At 40.9% G+C, this 23503-nt stretch overlaps 1 protein-coding gene across 3 annotated transcripts in view; it reads left to right on the top strand.

Annotated features, from left to right (window-relative positions):
* Nucleotides 1-23503, top strand: part of gfra1a (gdnf family receptor alpha 1a) — a 103986-nt gene that overhangs the window by 6747 nt on the left and 73736 nt on the right. For 2 of the 3 annotated variants that reach the window (XM_044372298.1, XM_044372300.1), the window contains one exon: nt 9345-9515. The exons of the other annotated variant lie outside the window; for it this stretch is intronic. In XM_044372298.1, the coding sequence (XP_044228233.1) occupies nt 9345-9515 (171 nt within the window). The remainder of the gene's footprint in view (nt 1-9344; nt 9516-23503) is intronic. 3 annotated transcript variants of the gene reach the window in all.

Genomic DNA, 23503 nt, shown 5'->3' on the forward strand with positions numbered 1-23503 from the left:
TAATCCTTTTCTCTCTATCTCTCTTTAGCAGCTCCACCTTGTTTTGATGTCTCTGTTTTAGTTCAGTTAAGGGCTCAGTGAGTTTCTTCTTCTTCTTGCTGCTTGCCTTGTGGAACCACTGAGACCGCTGCTGCTTTATTAGTGGAAAAGTGTGTTGGTTTTGCTTTTACATCGAGCACGTACAGAATGCATGACATAGATAGATAGAGAAGTGTGCTTGTGTGAGATATGAGAAAACACAATTCTACACAGATGTTTCCTCCTACAGGTGTCACATTATCTGATTACGCATCTGTACATTTTGGTACGCAACCTTTATTTGAACTTCGTTAGATTCCAGCTTTGTAAGACGCCGGCTTTGTAAAAATCAGTAAACAAAAAAGAGGCAAGACGTCATGCTGAGCAGGAAAAAAAAAAAACCCCACACAATTCTCTATCGCGCCGCATGAGTTCATATAAGCTTAGAGGAAAAAGAGCGAGGAGTTTAGATGAAATGGCTGCCTTTCTCCTCACCAGTTGCTCGCTCCGTGTTTATGAGTCAGTGATCCATGCAGGAGGGAGCAACACGTAAACAGAGAGCATTATTCTGAGATTCAAGTGGACTCAGAATTACTGCCATACCATTTGGCCCAGGCCTGCTGGCGAATCAAAAACCCCTCCAGGAAATGGATGAATGCACAGCTTGGACAGTTTCATATTACTGTTATTCATATACGCTTGCTGTTTCAAAACATTTCCTCCACCCGTTGTTTCTCTTCCCACCTCTACATCCACTACATCCGCATGACGGCATCTAAAAAGATATCGCCCGCGTAGTCCTCCCCGTCTTCTCCACCTCTCCTTTTTTTTATTTCCTCTAGAACACCAAAAGCACAACTGAGGTATTCTTGTCTTTACTACCGTCTCTTCATTTGGGGAATGGCTGATTTGAAATAGTTTCAAAACATCTTGGCCCGTCGCCACAAAGATTACGTTACATGATCGCCCTGTTTGCAGATAAGAGAGCATTTTTTATTGCGCGAGCCAATCGTCATTTAGCGCCGAAGTAGCGATGAGAAGTGAGAGAAATGTAACACTGGACGATAAGTGACACGGACCGTAATCGACAGTCTGGGCGGCAGCCAAAAGTGACTTAACGTAAATACAGCAGCTGTGGTTAAATGATGGGGTGGAAACGGATGAGAGCATCAAAGATTCCAGGAGGTGCGACCTATGAATAAAGATGAGTTTATACGACTATCATTTCACTCTGGCCTGCAGACTGACCTTGTACAGTTGTTTGGCGATTTCGAAGTGATAATATAGCATTTAGGTTGGGAGCATTTATCTTAAGCTACTGTTTGTACTTCAAAACTTTACAGTAAACAGGGAGCAGTTTGAGATTTACGGCATAATTTGAACTTTTCAACTTTTTCAAGACATTCCCCTTGTCCTTACGTGTCAAGGATTTCAGTAACTGCTACTTAAATTGAACTAAATCTAGACAGATTTTTAGTTTGGAGCTATTCATCTCCAATCTGTGCATGTGTCAAATCTTGTTCAGGCAGTCCCTCAGTAATCAAAAACTGTGTTCTTTGGCTTGCAATGAATCTCCCCCCCCCTCTCGTCGTTGTGTATTGATGTCTGTTTGGCTTAAACTTCTCTCCTTAAGCTCCGTCCTCCTCCTTGTTGGCTGGAACAGCGGCTCTCTGTATATCACCCACTCACCACTCATAAGCCCCAATACACCGAAGCTCAATATTGTGTCTTTTCCATGTGTCAAGACTTCAAACGCGTCTTGTCCTCCTCCTTCCTACTACTGAAGTCAACCTTGAAGCGTAGTTGCAACGATGTGTGCATACACTGTAATGTGTGCGTGTGTTCTGAGTGTGAAAACATCTGTAAGTGCGTGGCCCAGCTGTCAAGACGAGGCAACGCTTCAAATCCCCATGTGCTGACACGCAGGGCTGAGAGGCTGTCAGCACCACTCAACCGCTGGCTGCAGAGGAAGTCACTCTCATTATGAGCTGCCAATGTTTAGAGATAAGAGTGTCTACCGCTATCTCTTTCCCTGCTTGTGTTAGTGTGCACCGCTGCATCTCTGTGTGTGTGTGTGTGTGTATGTGTGTGTGTGTGTGTGTGTGTGAGATAAAGTCAGGGAGGAAATGCAGAGGAGTTACAGAGGTAGAAACATAATTTATTGTGCTGTATCTTTTGGAGAGAGAGAGAGTATCCCGCCTGTTCTCGTAACTTTATTTTTTCTGCCTTTATTTATTCAGAGTTGGTTGACTGAGCACACTCGCTCTTTTTTTTTTTTTTCTGCTGTTTCCTGCTTCACGCTTATTCAGTCAAATGTATTTGTAGCAGGGAGTTGCTCTGGATACAAACAGTCCTGCACTGTTTGCCACCAAACAGATTTTCTTCATAGAGTGGGTGTTTCCTCTTTTTTTTTTTTTGGTCTTTAGCCTAGTGATGCACCAATCTGATCAGGGTTGGTGCCGCTCTTGAACCTATTAAACAGATCAGGTGTTGGCCAGACATGATCCGTCCTTCCATACCTTTAAAGGGGACATATTATGCTTTTTTCTGTTATTTATATATTGTTATGATGTGAGGATATCTATGTTTAACATATTGAAAGTTCCAAAACTTGAGTATGTAGAAATACTTCCTGCAAGTCAAAAATCAGGGCTTCAGCCTACTCTCAACTTTTCAGTAGGAACATTTTTCTACCTTGTTGAGGATGTTGATGTTGGCTTGTCGATTGCCTATAAATGGCTGTTCGTTCTGTAGCCTGTGTTGCTAAGGTTGTTGCTAAGGTTTTTCCCTGGGTTGTCCACGTTGTCCACTCTCATAATTCGGATCAGATTCTGGCTCAGAACATGTACAGATGTGTTTGACATTTCAATTAAAGACCGAAAAAAAAGTAGTGAAATCCTACTTCTATAATTTGTTTCATGGTTTGGTGACATAGCTGCTGGAAGTCAGTTGTGACGCAGTTTCCTCAAACTGACCAATCAGAACAGAGTGAGCTCATCAGGAAGAGGGCCTTAAAGAGACAGGAGCTAAAACAGCCTGTTTCAGACAGAGGCTGAACTGAGGGGCTGCATAAAGGACCAGTATAAGATAAATAAGGAGGTTTTTTAAACTGTAAATCATGCAAAGATATTCCAGTAGAGCCCCTGATTAAAAATATAGACCTAGAAATGTGCATGATACGTCCCCTTTAAGATTTTTAAAACCTACTAAGACACCATTTGTAGTAACATACACTAGTGTTTTAGTCTTGGCAGTCAAAAAAGGCCACACACTGAGTAAAGACAGAAACAACACACTGACGACAGAAAGACTATTAGAGACACGTCTCCAGGCAACCCTCAAATCCTACATGAACATGAAATCCTAATCTCAAGAACTTCAGAGTCTGAATTATTACTCATTGCACACTGCACTATGTTCCTGCTTTCTGTTCTGTTTCCCTTGTTCTCCTCCCTTCCCATGTTGTTGACGGTCCCAATTCCACTCATAAGATCAAACATGGTCGAAATAATCCTTATGAGAACGAGGGGCAGCAGCTTGATCAGAAACAAATAGGAAATTAATAGAATCATTGAACAGAGAAAAAGTGGGATTGGTGCATCACTGCTTTAGCCTCAAGCCAGCCTGAGGAAAAAGGGCTTAAAATATGAGAATCAGTTTTTTTCCAGAAACAGGCAGTGCAGCTGATGAAGTCATGATTTACTGGTTTGGTTTTGGTGTCATTGTCATCACACTTCTGACCTCGCCGTCGTACTCATAAACCCTCCTCATCACTTCCCAGAAAACCGCTCGTTCACCTTTACAAACTAAGTGACTCAGCTCCCTTAGGCTAATATACATCATAATTCAAGCTGCATCATTAAACGAGATGCCTTTCTTACTCTGCATGTCAATCACGGACCGAGCGCAGCCCTTAGTGTAGTCTGACTCAAAGCAACTTGAATTATGAATTTCAATTGGGAGGCTCTTCCAGACGACTTTCCTCTTCCAGCTTTTTGAGTTTGTGGATAGTCAAACCAGGTTTACAGCTTCAAACTTCACAGCGGCCGCATTTTGTTTCTCGTCTGATATTCAATACCCAGGAGCTTTCAGCAGGACATATACTTGGTGACCTTTGTGTTAAATCATTACTTGATGTGCTTCCTTTCAGCCAAAGTGCAGCCTAGTTTCTACAACATAAGATAAGTAACATAACATAACTTTTCCATGAACATATACAATATTGAAGGACTTTGGACATGTGACAACAGATTGTAGCGATGCTAGCAGTCTGAGGACGGCAATGTCTGTCAGCTGGTCCATCTCTCAGTCCAACACTTTAGTCCAGAGTGGAATATCTCATCAATTATTTGTTAGATTGCCACATTTTTTGTTACAGACACTAACAGCCCTCAGAGGATTGTAATGGCTTTGGGAATCCACTCTGGGGACTTTTATTCCAGTGTAACCCCTTGTGTTTTTTAGTTTCTGAGGTACGTTTTCATGATAAATCGCAGAATTCCAGTCAGCTACTTGAGTGCATGATCACACAGCATGCACACATGCTAAACGTTACACGGTACACGTTAGCATGATCAAATGCTAGATGCTAGAATGTCAGCCACAGCTTAAATGCAGCTGAGTCTTAATGGAGAGGAAGGTGACCCAGTATGGCTGATGTGATTTAGGTCTGGCGCCACCCTCAGGATAAACATTACACTACTTCTACTTGACAGTCGCTTTGGGAGCTATTTTGGGTTCCAGCCACTCGATTTAATTCAACTTGTGGTTTGGAGCTAAAGGTTTCAGTGTTCAATGTCTCTCTTTATATTTTTTATGTTTTATTCGTCCCTCAATTTTGTTTTCTGGTGTGCAATGCTACTTTGGCTCAAGACGTCTGGCTTTGTTTTTTTTACTCTTTAAGCTCTCTGCAGTACACTGACATGACATCTTTCTGGTACACGTCCTCATACTGTATTCACCCATCCATCATCCCAGCATGTCGTCTGTTTGCAATGCAGTAGAAAAAGCTGCCCCTATAGATCCCATCGTCCCGTCCCCTACACAGGAGTTCGTTGTGTTAAAGACTCCAAAATCCACTGCCGACATTACCGTCCCTGTGCCTTGTCTCGTATGAAGCCTAATCAATACAGTGCTGTGTTAGATTGGAAACTTGAGGCTGTGTCTACAAGAATCTATTGATTTCTCTTTTTTTCCCCTGTTCCCTCCCTATTTTCCGCCCAAGCTCTTCTGTTCAGGCTGGGATCAAAGGCTTTATCCTTCAGCAAGGTTTGAGGTGTACAGTAACAGACTTGTGTTCTGAGAGGACACAGCCTGTTGGGAATTTGTGTTTTCACTGACCTTGTCTCATCTCTGTACAGATGATTTTTGGCGTACAGTGCGCAGTAATGTGAACTATGCAGATATGCTAAGAAATGTGTGAGCACATTTTTAATTAAATATAGATGGATTTAAGTTGTTGGTTTGGGATGAAAGGCGAGGTTTAAGGAAAATTCCTCTACATTGTGGAAGAAAGATTATTCACATTCAGTGGTAGCTGTCAGCTCGCATTGTAAACTGTACTGTGTTATGCAGCAGAGACTGAACCTAGTTCAGATTTAATCCAAATCCTCAAGGCAAGGTTAAAAGAACACCTTTATATTCCATGTCTCACCAACTGCGGAACTCTTTATTTTTATTTCCTCAATCCATCCAGGCTTTTTTAAAATTATCCTTCCCCATGCAGCTACATGTCAGCTTGCCACTTAATTCAACACACTGTTTCAGAAATGACTGATCCAGCTGTTGGCCATTGGCAGAATTATTCTAACAGCAGCCGTATCATCAGGTTGCCAGTCCAATCGCTGGCTGGCGCACCATGGGCCAAGAAAAATCATTTAGTTAAAGGTGACCAGATTTGAGTCCCTCTGAGAGGGCTTTGATTGGATGTGAAGTGGAGGGGTGATTCATCATAGTTAATAAATGCAGTTGACAGCTTAAATCAGCGGGAGGGAGCATGTGCCAGGTCTGCCTCCCACTGCTGCTTTATACTGCATGCAAATATGGACAATTAACTTTTCACATACACAGTTGCAGACACCTACGCAGATAGAGTTATACACGAATACCTGTGCCTGTTCGGTTGGACAAGACTTACAAGCAAAGGACAAATTGCACACATATACTGTACATAGTCATAACCGAAGATTTAAGAAATACATTCTAAATTATAAGTGAAAGATTCGATTTAGATGTGCAGTGTCCCAAGAACCTTCTTTTATGCAATGTGAAAACATATATAGGCTGATGTTAGATGCATGTTAACACTGTAATCATGGTAGATGTTGCATGTTGGAAGTGTAGTAGTAGTAACTGTCTCTTCAGCATGTCAGGGGACTATATTTTAACATATAGTTAGGACCTGCTTCAGATTAAAAGAGATTGCTTTAAATGCTGTTTCAACAATAATTATATGTAACCTAAAAAACTCCTGCTTCAGCCTATCTGCACACTTAGGGGTGTGCCCGAATACAAATACACTATTTGGCAAAGCACAAATAGTGGGTCTTATACAAATATTTGTTTCTACAAATACTCCAAAAACTATTTGTTTTTCGGAAGAAAAAAACAAAAAAACATGTCAAATACCAGTTACCAAGGGACTCTCCGTCACCTGTTGTTCCCCTTCTCCTTTCCACAAAGTTAGGTTGTAAAAAATAGGCAATAAATGAAAAGTGCAAAGCAAGAACCACCATTGAAGTTCTTCTACATGTTACACGGTGTGCTGTCTCTGTGTTACGGGTGTATAAATACTCTAAAGGTCTGCCTGCAATGAGTCGATGAGTAAAGTACAAATACAAACACCAGGCTCTCTGCACATCCCTACTTTATATACTTAAATCTTTCAAATGCATCTAAATGTGGCCAATAATTACATTTGAATCAAGTATAAAGTAAAGATTGCTTTAGTGCGGCGTGGTTAATTACAACGTTATAATCACATTGTGTTTTGCTCGGCTGGCTGAGGCATGACTGATCACTGACAGGTGTGCCAAAGCCGCGGCCTTGTGTTAAGCTGCTGCTCTAAGCCCTCAGCTGCACACAGTCAACTCACAGGATTAATCTGCCATGGCTCCGGCCGTCAGGGTTTTCACTCGGTGCTGCTGTGTCTTAATAGAATTTCATATTCTACCAAAGCAAACCGGACTTGACTTAACTATACTGTTTCATTCTTTCATAGAAGTGGATTTGTAAAGTTATACCCCCTTCCTCAGTTGTTGGAAATTGTTGAAATATCTTATTCTCAGTTGAGTGAGTCTTGTTGAAACATAGACAGTGATCTACTTTTACTGTCCAGTATCAGCATAGAGTTCTGCAATAATCAGGATTTCTTGGTTTCTTCTTTGTTTATCTTCTTGAAGGATGTTTGACGTTAAATTCTACTGTAGAAGCCGAGGCTGTTGTTTTAGCATGTGGTGAAATTATGTATTTGGTTCAGAATCTTTGGAATAATGCAATGTCATGGTTGTTAAGAGGTTTATTTCACCTGTTTTTGTCGCTACATCTGGTTGTCATATTGCAAAGCTTTTGTTTTGTGCTTAACATGTCACAGAGAAAACCAAATACATAAATGTTGCATATTAAAAAAAAAGCAAATTTAAGGCAGACTTTATATTTGCTGTAATGGAAACGCACTGAATCGAGCTGTTAATTCTGTGAATTGTTTCACCCTTGATTTGCAGAGTCATAAAAGTTAAGGCCTTGTTTTTATCACTCTTGCTCATACAAAAAATATATATATATAAGAATAAATGTGTCATCATTATGTTATTTTATGTTTTGCTACTTGCTCCATTGGAGTTTATTCAATTTGCTAGCACACCTAGCTTCCACCCAGTCATTGTTACATGTGCTATTATTGCATTGTGGCTTCTATTGTAGTTGGTTGTTGTTAATTTATGAAAAGGTTGTGATCAGTGGTCTAGCTAATCTCCTCCCTCATACTTTCTTGCTTCCTACTTTAGAATTACAGCAGTATCAATTTTCTTTTTCCCTTCTTAGCACACTTTGAAGGTCCCCGCTGGTCGATCGGAATTTACTCTCCGTCCCCTGTGATCGTATTTGTCAACAGCCAGAGTGTGTCTGATTAAAGCAGCGTCTCTAACTAAAAAAAAAAAAAAAAAAAAAAACGCCTCCCTTTGGAGAATAATAGCTTCACCCTTTTCCCTCTCCTTTCTCCCTTTGTGCCTCTCCTTTTGATCACAGAGCAGCATCATCCCTGAAAAGCAAACACAACCTTTAACAGTCACACACACACACACAACCAAACGCACCCACACACACACACATGCACATGTTCAAGAATGCATGCACCCGTTGGCACCCAAAAAACACACACACACACACACATACATACACGAACAGCATCCAGCCGAGCCCTTGTTCTGTGCCAGTCTTTGCTCTCAGAGATGTTAAATGAGGGCATTGATACATAAATTTGCATTTGTTTCATCCACAACCGTCCTCCTAACTAAAAAATCTATAACTGCGTGCCCCCAATTTGCCAGGCAGCTTCAGATGCTTCTATTCTGGGCTTGTTTCATGTGAGGCTAGCGTGACTGTTTGATCGATCCGGGTTGTGTGTACGCTCTCTTCACATGTAAGTGGGCTAAACTGCGATCTTTCACCACACCGACTGTGCAGTTTTTCGATGGGTAATCTCGGTAAACACCATCTAAATTCTGTCTTTTTTTTCCTGCTGCAGTCGGGCTCTTTATGTGTACTTACACCACATGTGGCTTAGTTTGTAAAAAAAAAAAAAAAAAAAAATACAGAGAAGACAAGTCGTCACTGATGTGAAAAGATTGTTGAGCCTTTGTAGCCCCGCTGAGCAGGTGTAGAGAATGATTCGGTCCGGTTGTGATTTTGTTGATTGACATCGACGATAAATGAAAGAACTTCCTCTCGCTGTGTCTGCTGCAGAGAAGAACTATACTCCCTCACTGATGTTACGGGCAACAATTCATCTTTCCTTACTCTCTTCTGTGGCATACTGAACCAGTCTTACTCTTTCTCCTGCTCCTTTCATCAAAAGATCTGTTAGAAACCCCCCTTCTCCTTTGCACCCCTTCTGCCTTTACCTTTGCCTACCTGGAAAACACCCAGATTGTGACTTTTGCCCGTCAGCTGAATGATCTGAGTGCTCTCTTTCCGGTCCTTGTTTGGCCTTTTCCCTTCCTCCTCTGACCTGTGAGTCTTGACCTCCCTGTGACCTTTGTGAACCCTGATGACCCCATCCCGTGATTTGCTTTTGGTTGGTGGTCCTGAATCAAGCGCATCTCTTGCAGAGGGTGGGGAACCTTGGAGCAGCTCCGCCACTTCCGCTCCAGGAAGGGGGGGCGACCAGGGCAGGGTATCCCAGGGCAGAGAGCCCGCTCTGGGCAGAGGGAACCCCTCCTCAACGGAACTTCAGGATCCCAGTAGAAACAGGAGAGCTCATCCCAATTGGGCCATACTGGGTAACGAGTGTTTTCTGTGTGTGTTTGAATCATGCATGATTGCTCTCGTGAGATGAAGTCAGACACAGAATTCATACTCAAATCGCCTGCAGCTTGTTTTCGTTGTGTGTTCTTGTACAGTAGATCACACTGCACGAATAAGTTTCACAATTTGCCATTTATTTAATTGCCATGTGATGATATTTCTAGTCCCCGTAGCTTCAGATAGGCATTGCAGACAGACAGTATGTGTGGTCGTTTTCATAATTAACGTTCTCTGGATTTCTTTTTAGTTTACAGCGCTTGTAGAAATAGCTGGATTTGAGCACACTGCGGTTTGCTCTTGGCTCATTTTGTTTATGCTGGGCTTTCCAAGCATGAAGAACTGCTGGTTATCAAATATTATCTGTCTGTTTGTACCCATAGAAACACATTTTTGGGTTGTTTCCAGTTTTTGGTGCAGATTATATGACGCCAAACACCTCTGATCTGACATTTGGAAAACAAAAAAAAGGTTGATAGTTGCTTGAGAGTTAAACACGTCTGCTCCAAAGACGCTTGCGGTTGAGATATGAGTCTCGTAACGTCAGATTTCGTCGGATCTGTTGCGCCGTTCCCAATGATTTCAGCCTCCTCGGTATTAGATTAAGCCAGTTATAGATTTTCGGTTCCCTCGGGACCATCTGAGAGAGGTGTCAGTACGTTGGCCCGTCCGTCCTTCTGTCTGCTTAGTCAGCTGTGTCAGAGAGGGTTGACATGTCCTTCAGAAGAGTTCCTACAGCAGATGTGCTCTCTGTTGAAAAAAAAAAAAAAACCCAGGAGAAGAGACGGACGGATGGAGAAGGGGGGAGGCGGCGAGGGAGAGAGAAGTAGGGGGGTTGGAAGACGCAGAGGATATGTCATATTTTGATATTCCCACTGCCACTGCCATTTTGGCTTATGAATTTCCATTTTAGAGGGCAGCCAGTGTCTGTGACTGCTACATTAGTTTTATAGCCAAAAACAGCTTATTGCAGGCAGTGATGGCGCGAGGGGAAAATATTTCATTTTGCATCACACAGCCTGCTGAAAAGTTAACTTGCTATGTCTTTGTGAATGAATTTGGTCATTATTTTGCAATTCACTGCATTATTTCAATTTTGGTGTACATATGCACCATGTACTGCAAAAGGATGAGCATCTCTCACTGACAAATGCATGTATACACACACACACACACACACACATATGAATGAGTGCATGTCTGTACGCACGCACAACTGACCCGAAGAAGCGAACACACAAATGCAAACTAAACAAGCACATTTTTTGCTGCGAGTCTGGCTGAAGGGGGGATTACATCAATAAGGTTGTGAGGTTGAATCATGCTGAATTGTGCATTCTAACTCAAACCTGAGGGGCTAACACACACACTGTCTCTTTGCCTTTATCCCTCTCGATTTCACCAGGTACATTTCCATACTGCTGTTTTCAGTTTGCGCATTAACATTTCTGCAAAGAGCAAAAAAAATGTTGACGAAAAGGTGAAAAGTGCAAATATGTTTAAATATGGTTGTCCGAGGCGGGAATGTCAGTCTTAAATTCTTCCTCTACTGTAGATAGAGCACATCTTATTGCCACTTCCTGTTACATGCATGATGTGGAAAGAGCAAAAAAAATACAGAATAGAGCAGCGACATCAGGTATCCTGGTGCTCAAGGACTGCTACATAACCACAACATCACTGCACGACCACACAACCAACACAATTTGATGATTTTTTTCAGATTTTTTTGCTATTTTTGAATGCAACCTATCAAACAAAGAAAAAAAGCTCTATACTTTAATACAAGATCATGTGCACAAACATAAACAAAGATAAACAAAACTATGCAACTATTGCAAAAACACAACTATTATGTGCAGGCAAACAAACTTCACCTCATCACCTTTATGCAGTATATGCATGGCTGTGTTGTGGTTGGTGCTATATTATACAAGTACAAGAGTGTATGGCAGTGCTGAGGTCATTCAAATAAATGGGTAGTACTGTGGCAAAAAACACAAGCTCCCTACAAAAACCATGGATGCAGTAGACATGAAGATATGCTTTAAAAAGGGAAGCTGCGGTATCAGATGTGCGCAGATAATCTCGTGGTCTCTGGTGCTCGAGAGGTAAAGGGCAGCTGGTGTTTAGCGTGACGTTAATGTATGGTCCTTCACTGTGTCGTACAGCTCTGCGATGAGAACAGAATCCCACTCTTCAGACACTTTTATTTTGACAAAGTGTCTCTGAGAGACGTTTATGCAAAGGTTGATATGTCGCTCTGCCACTATCCGCCTGTCACGCCTAAATGTTCCTGCTACAGTCTGTATTGAGTGGATGCCTGTGTGTGTGTGTGTGTGTGTGTTTGGAGGAGAGAGCGTGTGAGTATTTGTGTGTGTGTGTATCCTCGAGGATGCCGACGTTCAGATTAATTAAAAACTTCAATCCCTCTGTTCTCTGACAGGAATATGGATGCCGCCGAGGGCTTAACTGTAAATACTGTTTCTCCGAAATTGTCATTTAAAGAGATTCATCGTCCCAGGTAGTAATTGATGTTTAAGGCACAGCGGTGAGGATTTAAAAAAAAAAAAGAGGAAATAAATGGACTTTATGAATTGTCTTTTACTTTTATGAATCATCACTTGTCTCAAGTTCAACAAGATCCAATATCATCTCAGTCATTTTATTACGATCATAGTTTTCTAACATTCTCTGTTTACTTGGATGAAAAAAAACAAAAAAACTGGTCTGGCTTTCCTGACAAACAGTGCAATACACATACATAAATAACCTTTTAATGTAGAGCTAATATGTTTTTATGACTTCAATCAAAAACCTAGATTTAAAAACCTAGAACAAAAATTTAAAAAAAAAAAAAAAAGCATCAGAGTGTTCAAACTTCATTAAAATAGTGTAAAAATAAACATTGCCACAGGAAAACCAGCTGAGCATGCCACCCATGGGAGGCCGACAGCTCTCCATATCCAACATCAAAGATTATGATAAAAGCAACACATCCTCATAATTAAAAGGACCAAATAGGTCGATTGTACCGTGCTCTCTGGAACGACCCATAGGAGCATTTTCTAATATTCTGCCTCAGTCGGCAGCTTTCCAAAGCTGTTACAAATCACTAAAAAATAATGATGGTGTGACGGCGCTGTGGTGGAGGTCTGGTTGGGTTTAGGCACAAAAACCACTTGGTTAGAGTTGGTGAGAGATCATGGTTTGGGTTGAACGGATCACTTGAAAGGTGGTGTGGGTTAAAATTACTACTTAGGCAACCTTTGTCGTCATGGCAACAGTGAACACCACAACAAATGTAGTTACATTTTTTCTTAAAACTATCTATCTAACCATCCACCCAACCCACCAACTCCAAATATGGAAATTTGTCGACTAATATAGACGTCATCTGAACTGTGTCATAATTACGACGGCCACTAGATGGCGTCTGTCACTCTAACGTAAGTCGTTTTTGGCTACTGAGGTTAGGACCTATACTGTTAAAAGGATAAAAGAGGATGTTACATACAAGTCAGACTGTCCTTAATAGCATGAAGAAGCTAATGTTATTGGACCGCTGTAACAAAAAAGAGTGTATAATAACAATGTTATACCATAGAGACCTCCATGAGGAAATTCTTTTCCCGCCCTTTGCATTCCTAAAATCTGTCATGTAGAGAACAGCTCCATGTCAGATTGAAAGCAGAGCTGTTAGAGAGCAGCTTCACTCTGGGATTTTTTGTTGTTTTTTTTAAGACAAGTGGAAATGCTTTCTTAAGCCAAGAAAAGTTGAATGTTTCAGTTAAAGGATAAGAAATGGGTTCTTTTATGAGAAAGCATATCATGAGAAGTAGATGGGAGTTTTTTTTAGTTCCTAGGGAGCTGACGATTTGAGACAACAGCAAGAATGAAAGTGAAACAAGGTAGAAAAGTTGGTTGTATTTTCATGGTAAGAAGAATAATGTTGTGTCTAATTCATTAATTCACAGTAGGGAGTAACTGAGTACATTTACTACGTACTACCCTTACTGTGAGCATCAGTTTGATGAACTTCACTTGAGTATAATATTTCCATTTTTACAGACATGAACTTTGTACTTTTTATTCACTTGCATTTACCTAACAGTTACTGGTTACTTGATGAATCATTTAGTAAGTTTAGTAAGATCATAAAACGATGCAGCTGTTGGGTAAAGAAGTTAATTTGTCAAGTAAACACTTTATTTCATTTTCCAAATGTTTGCAGAAGCTGAAAAAAAGCTTGATGACAGTGAATTAGACATTAAATTAAGGTTGTTTAATTAAATAAAACTGAATAAAACTGATCTTAAAACATAAAAGTAACCCAAAATAACTTACTGAAGTAACACTATAAATGCTGAACTTTAACCTTTAAGTGAGTATTTTTTGATTGTTGTCCATAACAGTGCAGAACAGCGTAAGCCAACCTCTGACCACGCTTGCCAAGGAAGGTATCGCACCGGCGATATTCCTCATGATTCTCTCTCTCCACCACCCAGAACACGCTGTCATCGTCTCGTAGCCTCGTCAGCTCGGGAGATTTGGCCAACGGCCCGCTGTCTTTTGGATGAGCCGTTATCATTAAATGAGGAAGACTAAAATCTCCTCCCGAACCAAATGAGTCATGCCTGTCTGAAAGAGAGCTTATTTTAAATCAGCATTCTTAGTCAGAGAAGCTTATAAGGGGCCACGCCCAGAGCGTTTATCCTCTCGTTCCATTCTCAGGGACTTTGCACAATTCTCACAGACTTAATATAAAATACTGATGATTAATTAGAAACAGAGCTGTGAGGTAAATATATTGTATAACTCCATGGCGATGTTAAATGTTTGAAATTTGCATATTTAGAGGAAACCTATGGCACCTCATAACACAAATATAATGAATCTGCATAAAATAAGCAGGAAATATAGGAAAGGGAGGAAGCGAGAGATGGAAAAAGTGATGAGAAAAGCTGGAACAATGATGCATACAGAGAGATGTTTAAAATATCTCGGTGTGTTGAACAGCTGTTGTAACGTAAAAGGTCATCGAGCATCACTCAAACTTTGACAGTCACACTGAAATGTTCAATTTCTCCAACGTGAAGCATCCAGCACCAGGCGCCGGTCGTGAGTCATAAAGCACAAGACCATTTGACTGTATTGATGCAGTTAGTACATAATTCATAAGAGTGACATGTTTCCACTGAGCAGGTACCACAAGTGTACGTCAAGCTGTCTGACTGCGCTCACATGTCGGGTTAGGTGATTAAACCGGAGGAAATATTCAGTTATAATATTTCTATACAGGCAAACATACAATTTTAGAAGCCAAATTACAATAATTTCTAGATACCTTCCTGTGGATTTACACCTCTGTATCACTTCCTCTGTAGGAATTACAGGGAACTATGGGACCTTTAAAAGAAATCATTAAGTACATCCCATTATATCTGACATAGCTTTTCATGTTAGAGCCTGACTGATACTGGATGTTTAACTGAATTGAGGCGACAAAAATAAAGATACATCTGCAGAATTTCACTTTTTAACATTTATGAAGTATCCTTTAAATATGGTTATTAAAGAATTGTGACCAAGATTTGTACTGATTGGGATATTTTTACATTTTTACATTTGAAATATAGAGTTCTCTGTGATGGATGAACTATGTACAGTAATGGTAATACTCTACTCTACTCTACTCTACTCTACTCTACTCTACTCTACTATACTTGGGACTTCTGTACTCCATTGTCTTATCAGCATTAGGGGTGTGCCCGAATACAAATACAGATACAAATAATTTTGCTGCCTAAACAAATACAGATACAAATACAAATACTCTCACATCCCTAATCAGCATATTCTCTGGTGAATGACACATCTACTGAACCAGTCAAAACTTTCGACACACCTTTCCATTGTCTTGAATGAGAAAATGTGTCCAAACTGGTGTGGTATGAATAGCTAATATCAGTTTATATATCTCCTTCATATGTGTGTATATATATATAGAGAGAGAGAGACAGATAGATTTAGATATATATTGTTCTTAATTACAGTTTGCTTGAAATCATTAATATGGAAAACAGGATTTTGTAAAATGATAATACCATATAATTTCCACTGAGAGTCGACAAGTGAATTATGACCCAGTCCTATTTATATGTATCCCAGTGCTTGCACATTACGAGTTAAGCCAATAGATCCATTTAATTCCATTACTGCAAAAACTCAGTTGACGCAAAACTAGAATGAAAACAATAATGAGGGATTCATCAGGCAGGATCCAGAGCTACAGGAAGATAAATAAGACTAATGAACTGTTTGAAGAATACATATTTAAAGAGGTTAGGAAAACCAGCAAAACTTCATTAGGCAATTTTTACAAAACAAGGCAGGGTCAATAACATGACATTATATTTTTCTATTTACTCAAGACTTCTTTCTCCTTCGCTTGCTCACCTCCTCTTCCTCCTCCTCCCTCCCTGCGTTATTTGTTCAAGTAGAGCGGCACAGGTCACTGAGCGTGGTGTCAGCCCTGAAGGAAGCCACGGTAGTCCACTAACCAGGCAGGAGCGAGACTCTCCCCCACAGGTGACTGGCACTGAGCCACGAAACACCCTGCGAAATAACACCAACTGTTCACCCGTCCGCATTCACACTCAGTTTCAAAGTCTACTTTGTACACATGCATGTTAAAACGAATGATAATGACATAGAGAGCGTTCAGGGAGAGCTTGAAATAACACATAAAAAGAGTATTATGAGAATCGGAGCTGGCATGACCGTGCCACCTTAAGGGGATGTGATGTGTGTGTGTGTGTGTGTGTCGGCCTTGCTATAATTCATAGATTGAGACAGACATGGTGTGAGTGGTTTTTAAGGTCAAAGAAGACAGTAAACAGTGAAGCCGGCTGACCCAGGGTCAAATCACTTGAGGCTTTCAGACAGGACGACTTGCTGAGTGAAATTAGTTTTTTCAGACGTCTGAATCATGTTGTTCCGAAATAAAAAAAGGCGAGTGATTATCCCGCTAATTTGTTATGATCGAGACGGAGATAAAGAAAGAGACAAACAGAGGCTGAGAAGGGAAGGAGGCGACGGTTAAAGACGGACACCTGCTGTTCCCGCCACGTCTCTCTCTTTTGCGTCCGTGTCCGTCACGCGGCCGCTCTGCTGCGGTCGCTCGCAACTTGTACTTCATCCATTATTCACAGCTTCTCATCGACTGAGAACGGGAGACTTATCGCCGTCCAGCCGGAGGGAGGGAGAGGTGAAAGGGACGTAATGTGCAATCGTACCAGCGAGAGGGCTGGACGCCCAGGCGCACTAATGTGCATCATGGTTATGTGTGTGTGTGTGTGTGTGTGTGTGCTGGTCTTTATGTGTGTAAGCACGAAGTCGGCCTTTTTTTCGTGCGTGCTGCAGAGAGTCAGGTGTCCTGGTGTGTGAGTCACAATACTCTGCTGTCGTGCCTGTGGAGCATATCTGTTTAAATCACTGATGTTGACACACACACACACACACACACACACACACACACATACATACAAATCCTCCCCGCCAGAGTGCTGCTTTTGCTCCAGTCTGCGGACTGAAAAATGAGCAGGAGCACTTCCTTCCCACTGCTCCCAGTATGCTGTGATAGTGGAACTGCCTGTGGTAGCTCAGACCCACGGCGGGCAGTTTGACGTGGCACCGCGGAGCTGTTTTGACTCGGCACATTACGCTTCTGAGGACAAGCTGGAGCTCTTGGCGAGGAAGCGAGGGCTTGTGCCGAGTGTTTGTAAGACACCGAATACACCGTCGCAGCGATGACAAAACAGTTGCCAAAGAAGAACACGACTTATTACATAAAACATTACTTCCAATCAGAAGAAGTCAGCAGAGATAAATGCTGTTTCTCTAAAGTGGGTATTCTTTAATTCATAATGAGCAATAAAATATGAAATGGATTTTGTCTTCTGTCATACCTAAATTACATTTTTAAAAAAAAGCCTTTTTCTCTTCAGGGAGACCATTAAAACCTTCCCAATCCTAAGTGTAATGGTAGTATACCTGCACATTACTGTGCACACAGAGCTCTTTTACTGCTTCGCTGAAGGTTTTACACTGTAATTGGTTTTAATGAGACAATATGTTCCCAATTTAGGTTTCTTTATGCATAAAAAAGAGTGTCATTAATATTATCAACCTTTTGAAAAAGAAGTCAATGAATCATACAAAACAAAGGTTTCACCCATAGTTCAGAGAGGTCAACACATGAGATCTTTCTAGTGTATGATATAACACTGTTATACTAATTATCAGAGCGTATTGTTTTAGAAGGTCAGTGTCTTTGGAGCTAATAATGCACAATGTGTCCATTAACATCACAGCCAAAAAAACAAGCTGATTCAGTGTTAGTAGAGGTTTTTTTGTGTACTTTATACTTAATTTTGTGAATTATCCAGCACATTCACATACTCAAATCTGCTTAGAATTAGTATATGCAGTTAGGACAAAGTTCATGTCAAGTCACAAATCTTAATAGATAAATTGCAAATAAATATGCCGGTCTTCATAAATGACCCTACTGTATGTTTGTGACTTAAGTCAGATTCAAGTCTAGGTCAAAACCTCTAGTACTGGCTTTGAAAAGCAGTTAGAATATGGCTTCATGTCAGTGGAAACACCAGGAGAGTCTGTATATCAGCAACAAACACATATTGAGTGTGTTTGAGTGTGTCGGCTTTGCTTCAGGCTTCCTGAGAACAACAGAAGGTTCCAGGTCTTAAGAGCTCTTATGAGTTTCTAAAACATCAAAAATATAACCATAAAATTACTAATCAGATGTCACTTACTTATCGAGTCCTGCTTACAAGAGTCAGCAGGACTTACAGGCAGCAGGACTCTTGTGCCACATCGCTGTAGGGCAGGTTTAGCTCTCTGACCAGAAAAAATCCAGGAAGTAATGATGTACATATTGTACATTTGGACCCACAGTGTAGTCGCTCAGCTGCAGAACACTTGAATGCTCGAGAGAGAGTCATTTTCTGGTTTTGGTTTGGAACTTAAGATCTGGCGTCTGTGTGTTGACATATAAATGTCACAGCAGCTTTCTTTGGCTTTAACGTATGTGTCTGTGGTCCCGTAACGCAAATCAAACCCAGGTATTTGTGGTGTCAGACATGAGCCTGTCGAGACTTTTTCAAACCAGAAGTCATTTCGCTTCAGTCAAAGTCACAGTCGCCAAGTTTGTAATTTGTGGGATTTGTGCGACAATTTGTGCGGTTTGCACAAAGCGAGATTTCAACAGAACCGCATTACATCAACGGGTGTCGGTGCGGACGATGCCTTCATGGTCGGAGACTAGTGTGGGAAAAGACTTTCATTCAGAGGATTGATCTTTCTGTTTTGTTTTGCGTCTCATTTTTAACAAGAAATATGTTTATTTTCCTAATGAGATTCTGAATTAATTATTATTACGTATGTTTTTCTTTAATTTTTGAATTTCATGATGAAGTCACAATGCAGTCCTGTAGTTCACATCGTTAATTTGAGTTTCCCTGTTTCTACCTGCATGCCGGTGACAGACAGGATGTTTAGTGAGGAATGATAAAAGCTATTGGCTGGTCACATTTACTTATTTAGATGACTTGTGAATACTGATTCGTGTGTGTAGGTGTTTGTGTGTGTGTGTTTACGTGCCAGAGACTTAGTGCCAGTTGTATTAATGAGTATATGTACAAGCTGTGTGTGTGTGTGTGTGTGTGTACACTTGAATTTGCGTCTCTGCCAGTGACTGGTTTTGGAATCGCCCTACAGTGCATTTCACAGGAAATACAAGTTATAGAGTCTTAGAGAGTTAGAGTCAGAGTTGGATTTGCTGTGTAGCTTTGTGTGTGTGTGTGGGGGTATGAGAGAGAGAGAGAGAGAGAGAGAGAGAGAGAGCATGTGTGTGTGTGTGTGTTACAGAAAGAAAGAGACAGACAGAGCAAGCCAGCGAGCGTAGGCTGTGTGCTTAAACTTGAGAGATTTACATGCAAAGCGCTGGTGCTCCTGCATCTTAACTTGGGGAAGTGAAGGTTGAAATGTACTCAGTGCAAATGCGCTTAGGACTGGCGAGGAAACCAATTTCATTTACAAGTGGGAACTCAAAGTAATGTATTCCTACACTCAACCACACTCCATCTTAAGATGTTTGACTTGTTTTCCTGACTAGAGATTTACACCCCGGAATAACCAGGCCACGATATGATAAGTTTATTCATCCGCAGCTGTTTGGCTGATGCACCTTCAGACAGAATTAGCGGCCTGTGTACGTACATACCGATGAATTAAAGTGTGAAGTCACTCTGTGATGACTCAGCTGATAGCACGATATTTTTCTAATATTTCTTTTTTTTTTCCATTGAGGCGAACCACTTTGGTTCGGCATGTTATGAGCAGTCTCCAGCATGTGGAGTGCACTCGTCCTCGGGGTTGCAGTAGAGTTATGGAGATAAGAGGAAGAGGAGGAGGAGGAGGGAGGGGAGGGAGGAGGACTCTAACTGGTGCTGCAGAGAGTAAATGAAAGTGAAAATATATATTACAGTAATGCACAAGTTCATTTGTTGGACAAGAGCAAATTTGATCCCAATGGAGTCTGAGGTCATTTTTGCAATTTTACTCACATTCACAAGGGAACAGAACTCTTTTAAAATTTTTATAACTTTCGAGCCCCTTCAACTTTTTCCAATTAAGGTGAAATGTGCATGGAAGTCGTAGCTTTAAGTGGTAGAACAAGTGGATTTGAAACTTTAAAAAGAGCAAAGTGAGTTCTATATGTTATGCCGTGCTCCTCGGTCAGCTCCGGTATCAGCGGATTAATTAGTTTAATAACTCAATTTTGGACAAATTTAAGTGGCTTGTTGCCTAATTTTACACATTAGGGGAAGTAGAGGCGTTAAATTCAGATATTTTAGGGAGTCAGAGTTGATATTCAAGAGGTTGTTTATAGATTTAGGATGATGATGAAGATATCTGGAAAAGCCTTTTTATCACTAATGCATGACAACAATTTTTCATCGCACATGAATTTCCTCTGAAGGTCTGCAGCTGTACCTTCTACTATAAATGTATTGAGAGTTTGCATTTTACATTTACAGTAACTATTTCTTTTATTTTTTATTTTATATATATATTTTTTTACCCCAAATCAAGAGATGCTGCTTTTCTACATAAATCAAAGACTTAAATAGCATTTAAAAGCTTCAAATCTGCACTACTTCATGTTCTGGAAAAGCTTAAGTATTAATATATTTCAGTGTTTTAGCAGCGTCATTATCAGGAAGTAACTCATGGTCATGAAGTTAAAAGTCACACTTGTATTTTCTAGTTTAGCAACAAGCTAATTCATCTGTCCATCAATCATCCATCATGAGATTTGTAAATCAATAACATATTCCAAACCTTATTTTCCTTCTTGTCTTTTTCTTCTTCTCTCCTCTAAATTATATCTGCTTCTCTCATTTTCTCTCCTTTCTTTTTTCTATCCTCCTCTCACCTCTACTCTCTCTCTTTCCCTCCCTTTCATCCCTTTTTGCTCTCTTCATCCTCTCCTTCACCCCCCCCCCCCACTCTCCTCCTCTCCGCTTTGTGCCATGTTGTAGTTGGGATTATGTGCTCAGGCTGCCAGTTATGCTAGGCTTGCCTGCTCTGCGCTCCCCCGGCCTACGGTGTATTTACACAAGGAATTGAATAAGTTGGAGAAAGGTCTGAAACTATTTCTTATTACCATTACTCTCCGGGAGGGTAATGAATATAGGGGATTTGGTTGTCAAATAGGTGTTAGCGGGTGCTGTGTAGATTTGTGATGTGCAAAAAAAATGTGTTCTTATAAACCACACATGTGAAACACTGGAGTTGTTTCAATTTTAGATCACGGATTTTATTAATTTCAAGTGTTTTTATACTAAGTTTTACCAAAAGCCTCAATTTACTGCAATAAGAGACCCGTTGATGAAGATGAATCCGAACTTGACTCGATTCTACTGACGGAAATAGACCCTGAAACTCTCCCCAGTGTGTCTTTAAGGGCTTAATGTGGAAAGCCTTCGTTTCTAAACCATAAATCTGGAGGTGGAGAACAGATGTGACTCTGCCAGTCCTGGCCTGGCCTGGAACCGACTGCAAGCTAATCTTATTGTCTACACACAGGATCATATAGCAGATCGAGTAGCGCACAGACATAGGTGGAGTTAATTGCAGAAAGCCAGCGTGAAGTCACAGAAGAGCAATTAATTCTTGTGTCCTGACTTTGTCTTCTTGCCTCTTTTTTTTTTTTCCTGATACATGTAACCACTGGAACACATGAAGAAGAACATGATGGGACTTTTGTACTGTAAACACTTTGTCCTCCGATTTAAAGGAAGGAAGTCTTATGAAGGCGTGCACTGTCTTACCATTAGCCAACTGTTGATTATGGCCCGTTAATGCTGATGAATGATAACACATATGGTGCACGCCATCCCGATCATAATTTAACTGCTCTGTGCATGTATCACCATCTATGATGGAATGAAAAGCGATATCCTCAAAATGAAATAGCAGCTGCGAGTTATAGGGATCGAATTTAACGTTGCTTGACATGTGGTGCCGGAGACGTTGAGATTATGGTTCTTGTATGTGTTTTGTTGCCAAAACAAAGAGTAACTGCATCGCTGTGGCAGCGCTGTGGTTTCAACATCTGTATTTTTGTCAGAAAGTTTCACTATGTTACTAATAGAAACCTTTTATGATATTAAAATGTGTCCGGAGAGGTTTTAAGCCCACTAAGTTAAGCAAAATATATGTGAGTGATTTGTGGATAGTTCACCAGCTCCTGTTCTCACGTTGTCTCAATGCTGCTGGAGCACATGTATGCACAAATAGGGAACATAATGGTGATGTTTATGGCTGTCATTTGCTCCGTCATCGCACAGGAAGAAGACTAGACTCTCTGTCTGTCTGTCCGTCCTCCTTTCAGACCGTCACTTAACCCAATCAGCATCCCTTCTTGAGTCACAAATGTTGAAGGTAAATGAGTAAAAAAAAAAGGCAGTTATTACAGAAAAAATCTATAAAGTTATGTTTGTTATTTTATGATTGTACTAGGTTGAAATTTAAAGATAAAACAGTTATGATTGAGGGTTTCTGCTAATATGCAATACTTCAATATTGAGGATTCTGCATTTGCTCACAATACAAACACATAAACACACACACACACACACAAACGCTGTTGTAGCTGCATCACACTGCGGCGAATGAAGACTCAGACTAAGACGGAGACTGAGCACATTATTGTGGATGCAAAAGAGGAGGCAGATTGGGAGGAAAACAGAACAGAGGAGGACTTGGCAGACAACAGGTGGACATCACTCTTCATGTGGCAGCAGCCAAATTAAGGCTGTAAATGCACACTGTGAGAGAGAGAGAGAAAGAGAGAGAAAGAGAGAGAGAGAGAGCACAGGTTGACAAAAAGTGAACCAGAGAACAGTCCCGTGAAGCGAGGCAGTGTCCGCCGTGACCTCCTGCCAACACCTCGCTGTTGCAATTGTCAACCTTTTTGATTGGTCTTGGAGAGAAAGAAGCACATTAGAGAAGCTCTCTGCAGGGAAGCTTTGACACCCGGCTACGTTCAGACTGCAGGCAAAAGTGGCCCGAATCTGGTTTTTTTTTTGCTCATATGTGACTAAAATCTGGGTTTTTTTGTTTTGTTGTTTGTTTCTTTTGTTTCTTTTTCCATGACAGAGCAAAATCATATCAACATTCATCACAATTCTGCGCCGGAAACATGGAAGACAGCTTCGATGGAGGTAGTCAGCAGAGGGGCAGCGAGGTGTTAAGACTTCATAAGTATTTGCGGTGTCACTTCTGTACAAGCAAAACTTGAGGGGGTCGTATCGTAACCGGTCTGTGTTTGGAAGCACATTGAGACAAATGGCCGAACGGGGGCAATAAAAAA

This window comes from Thunnus albacares, chromosome 14 (assembly GCF_914725855.1).
Source record: "Thunnus albacares chromosome 14, fThuAlb1.1, whole genome shotgun sequence".
In the NCBI taxonomy this organism is placed as follows: Eukaryota; Metazoa; Chordata; class Actinopteri; order Scombriformes; family Scombridae; genus Thunnus; species Thunnus albacares.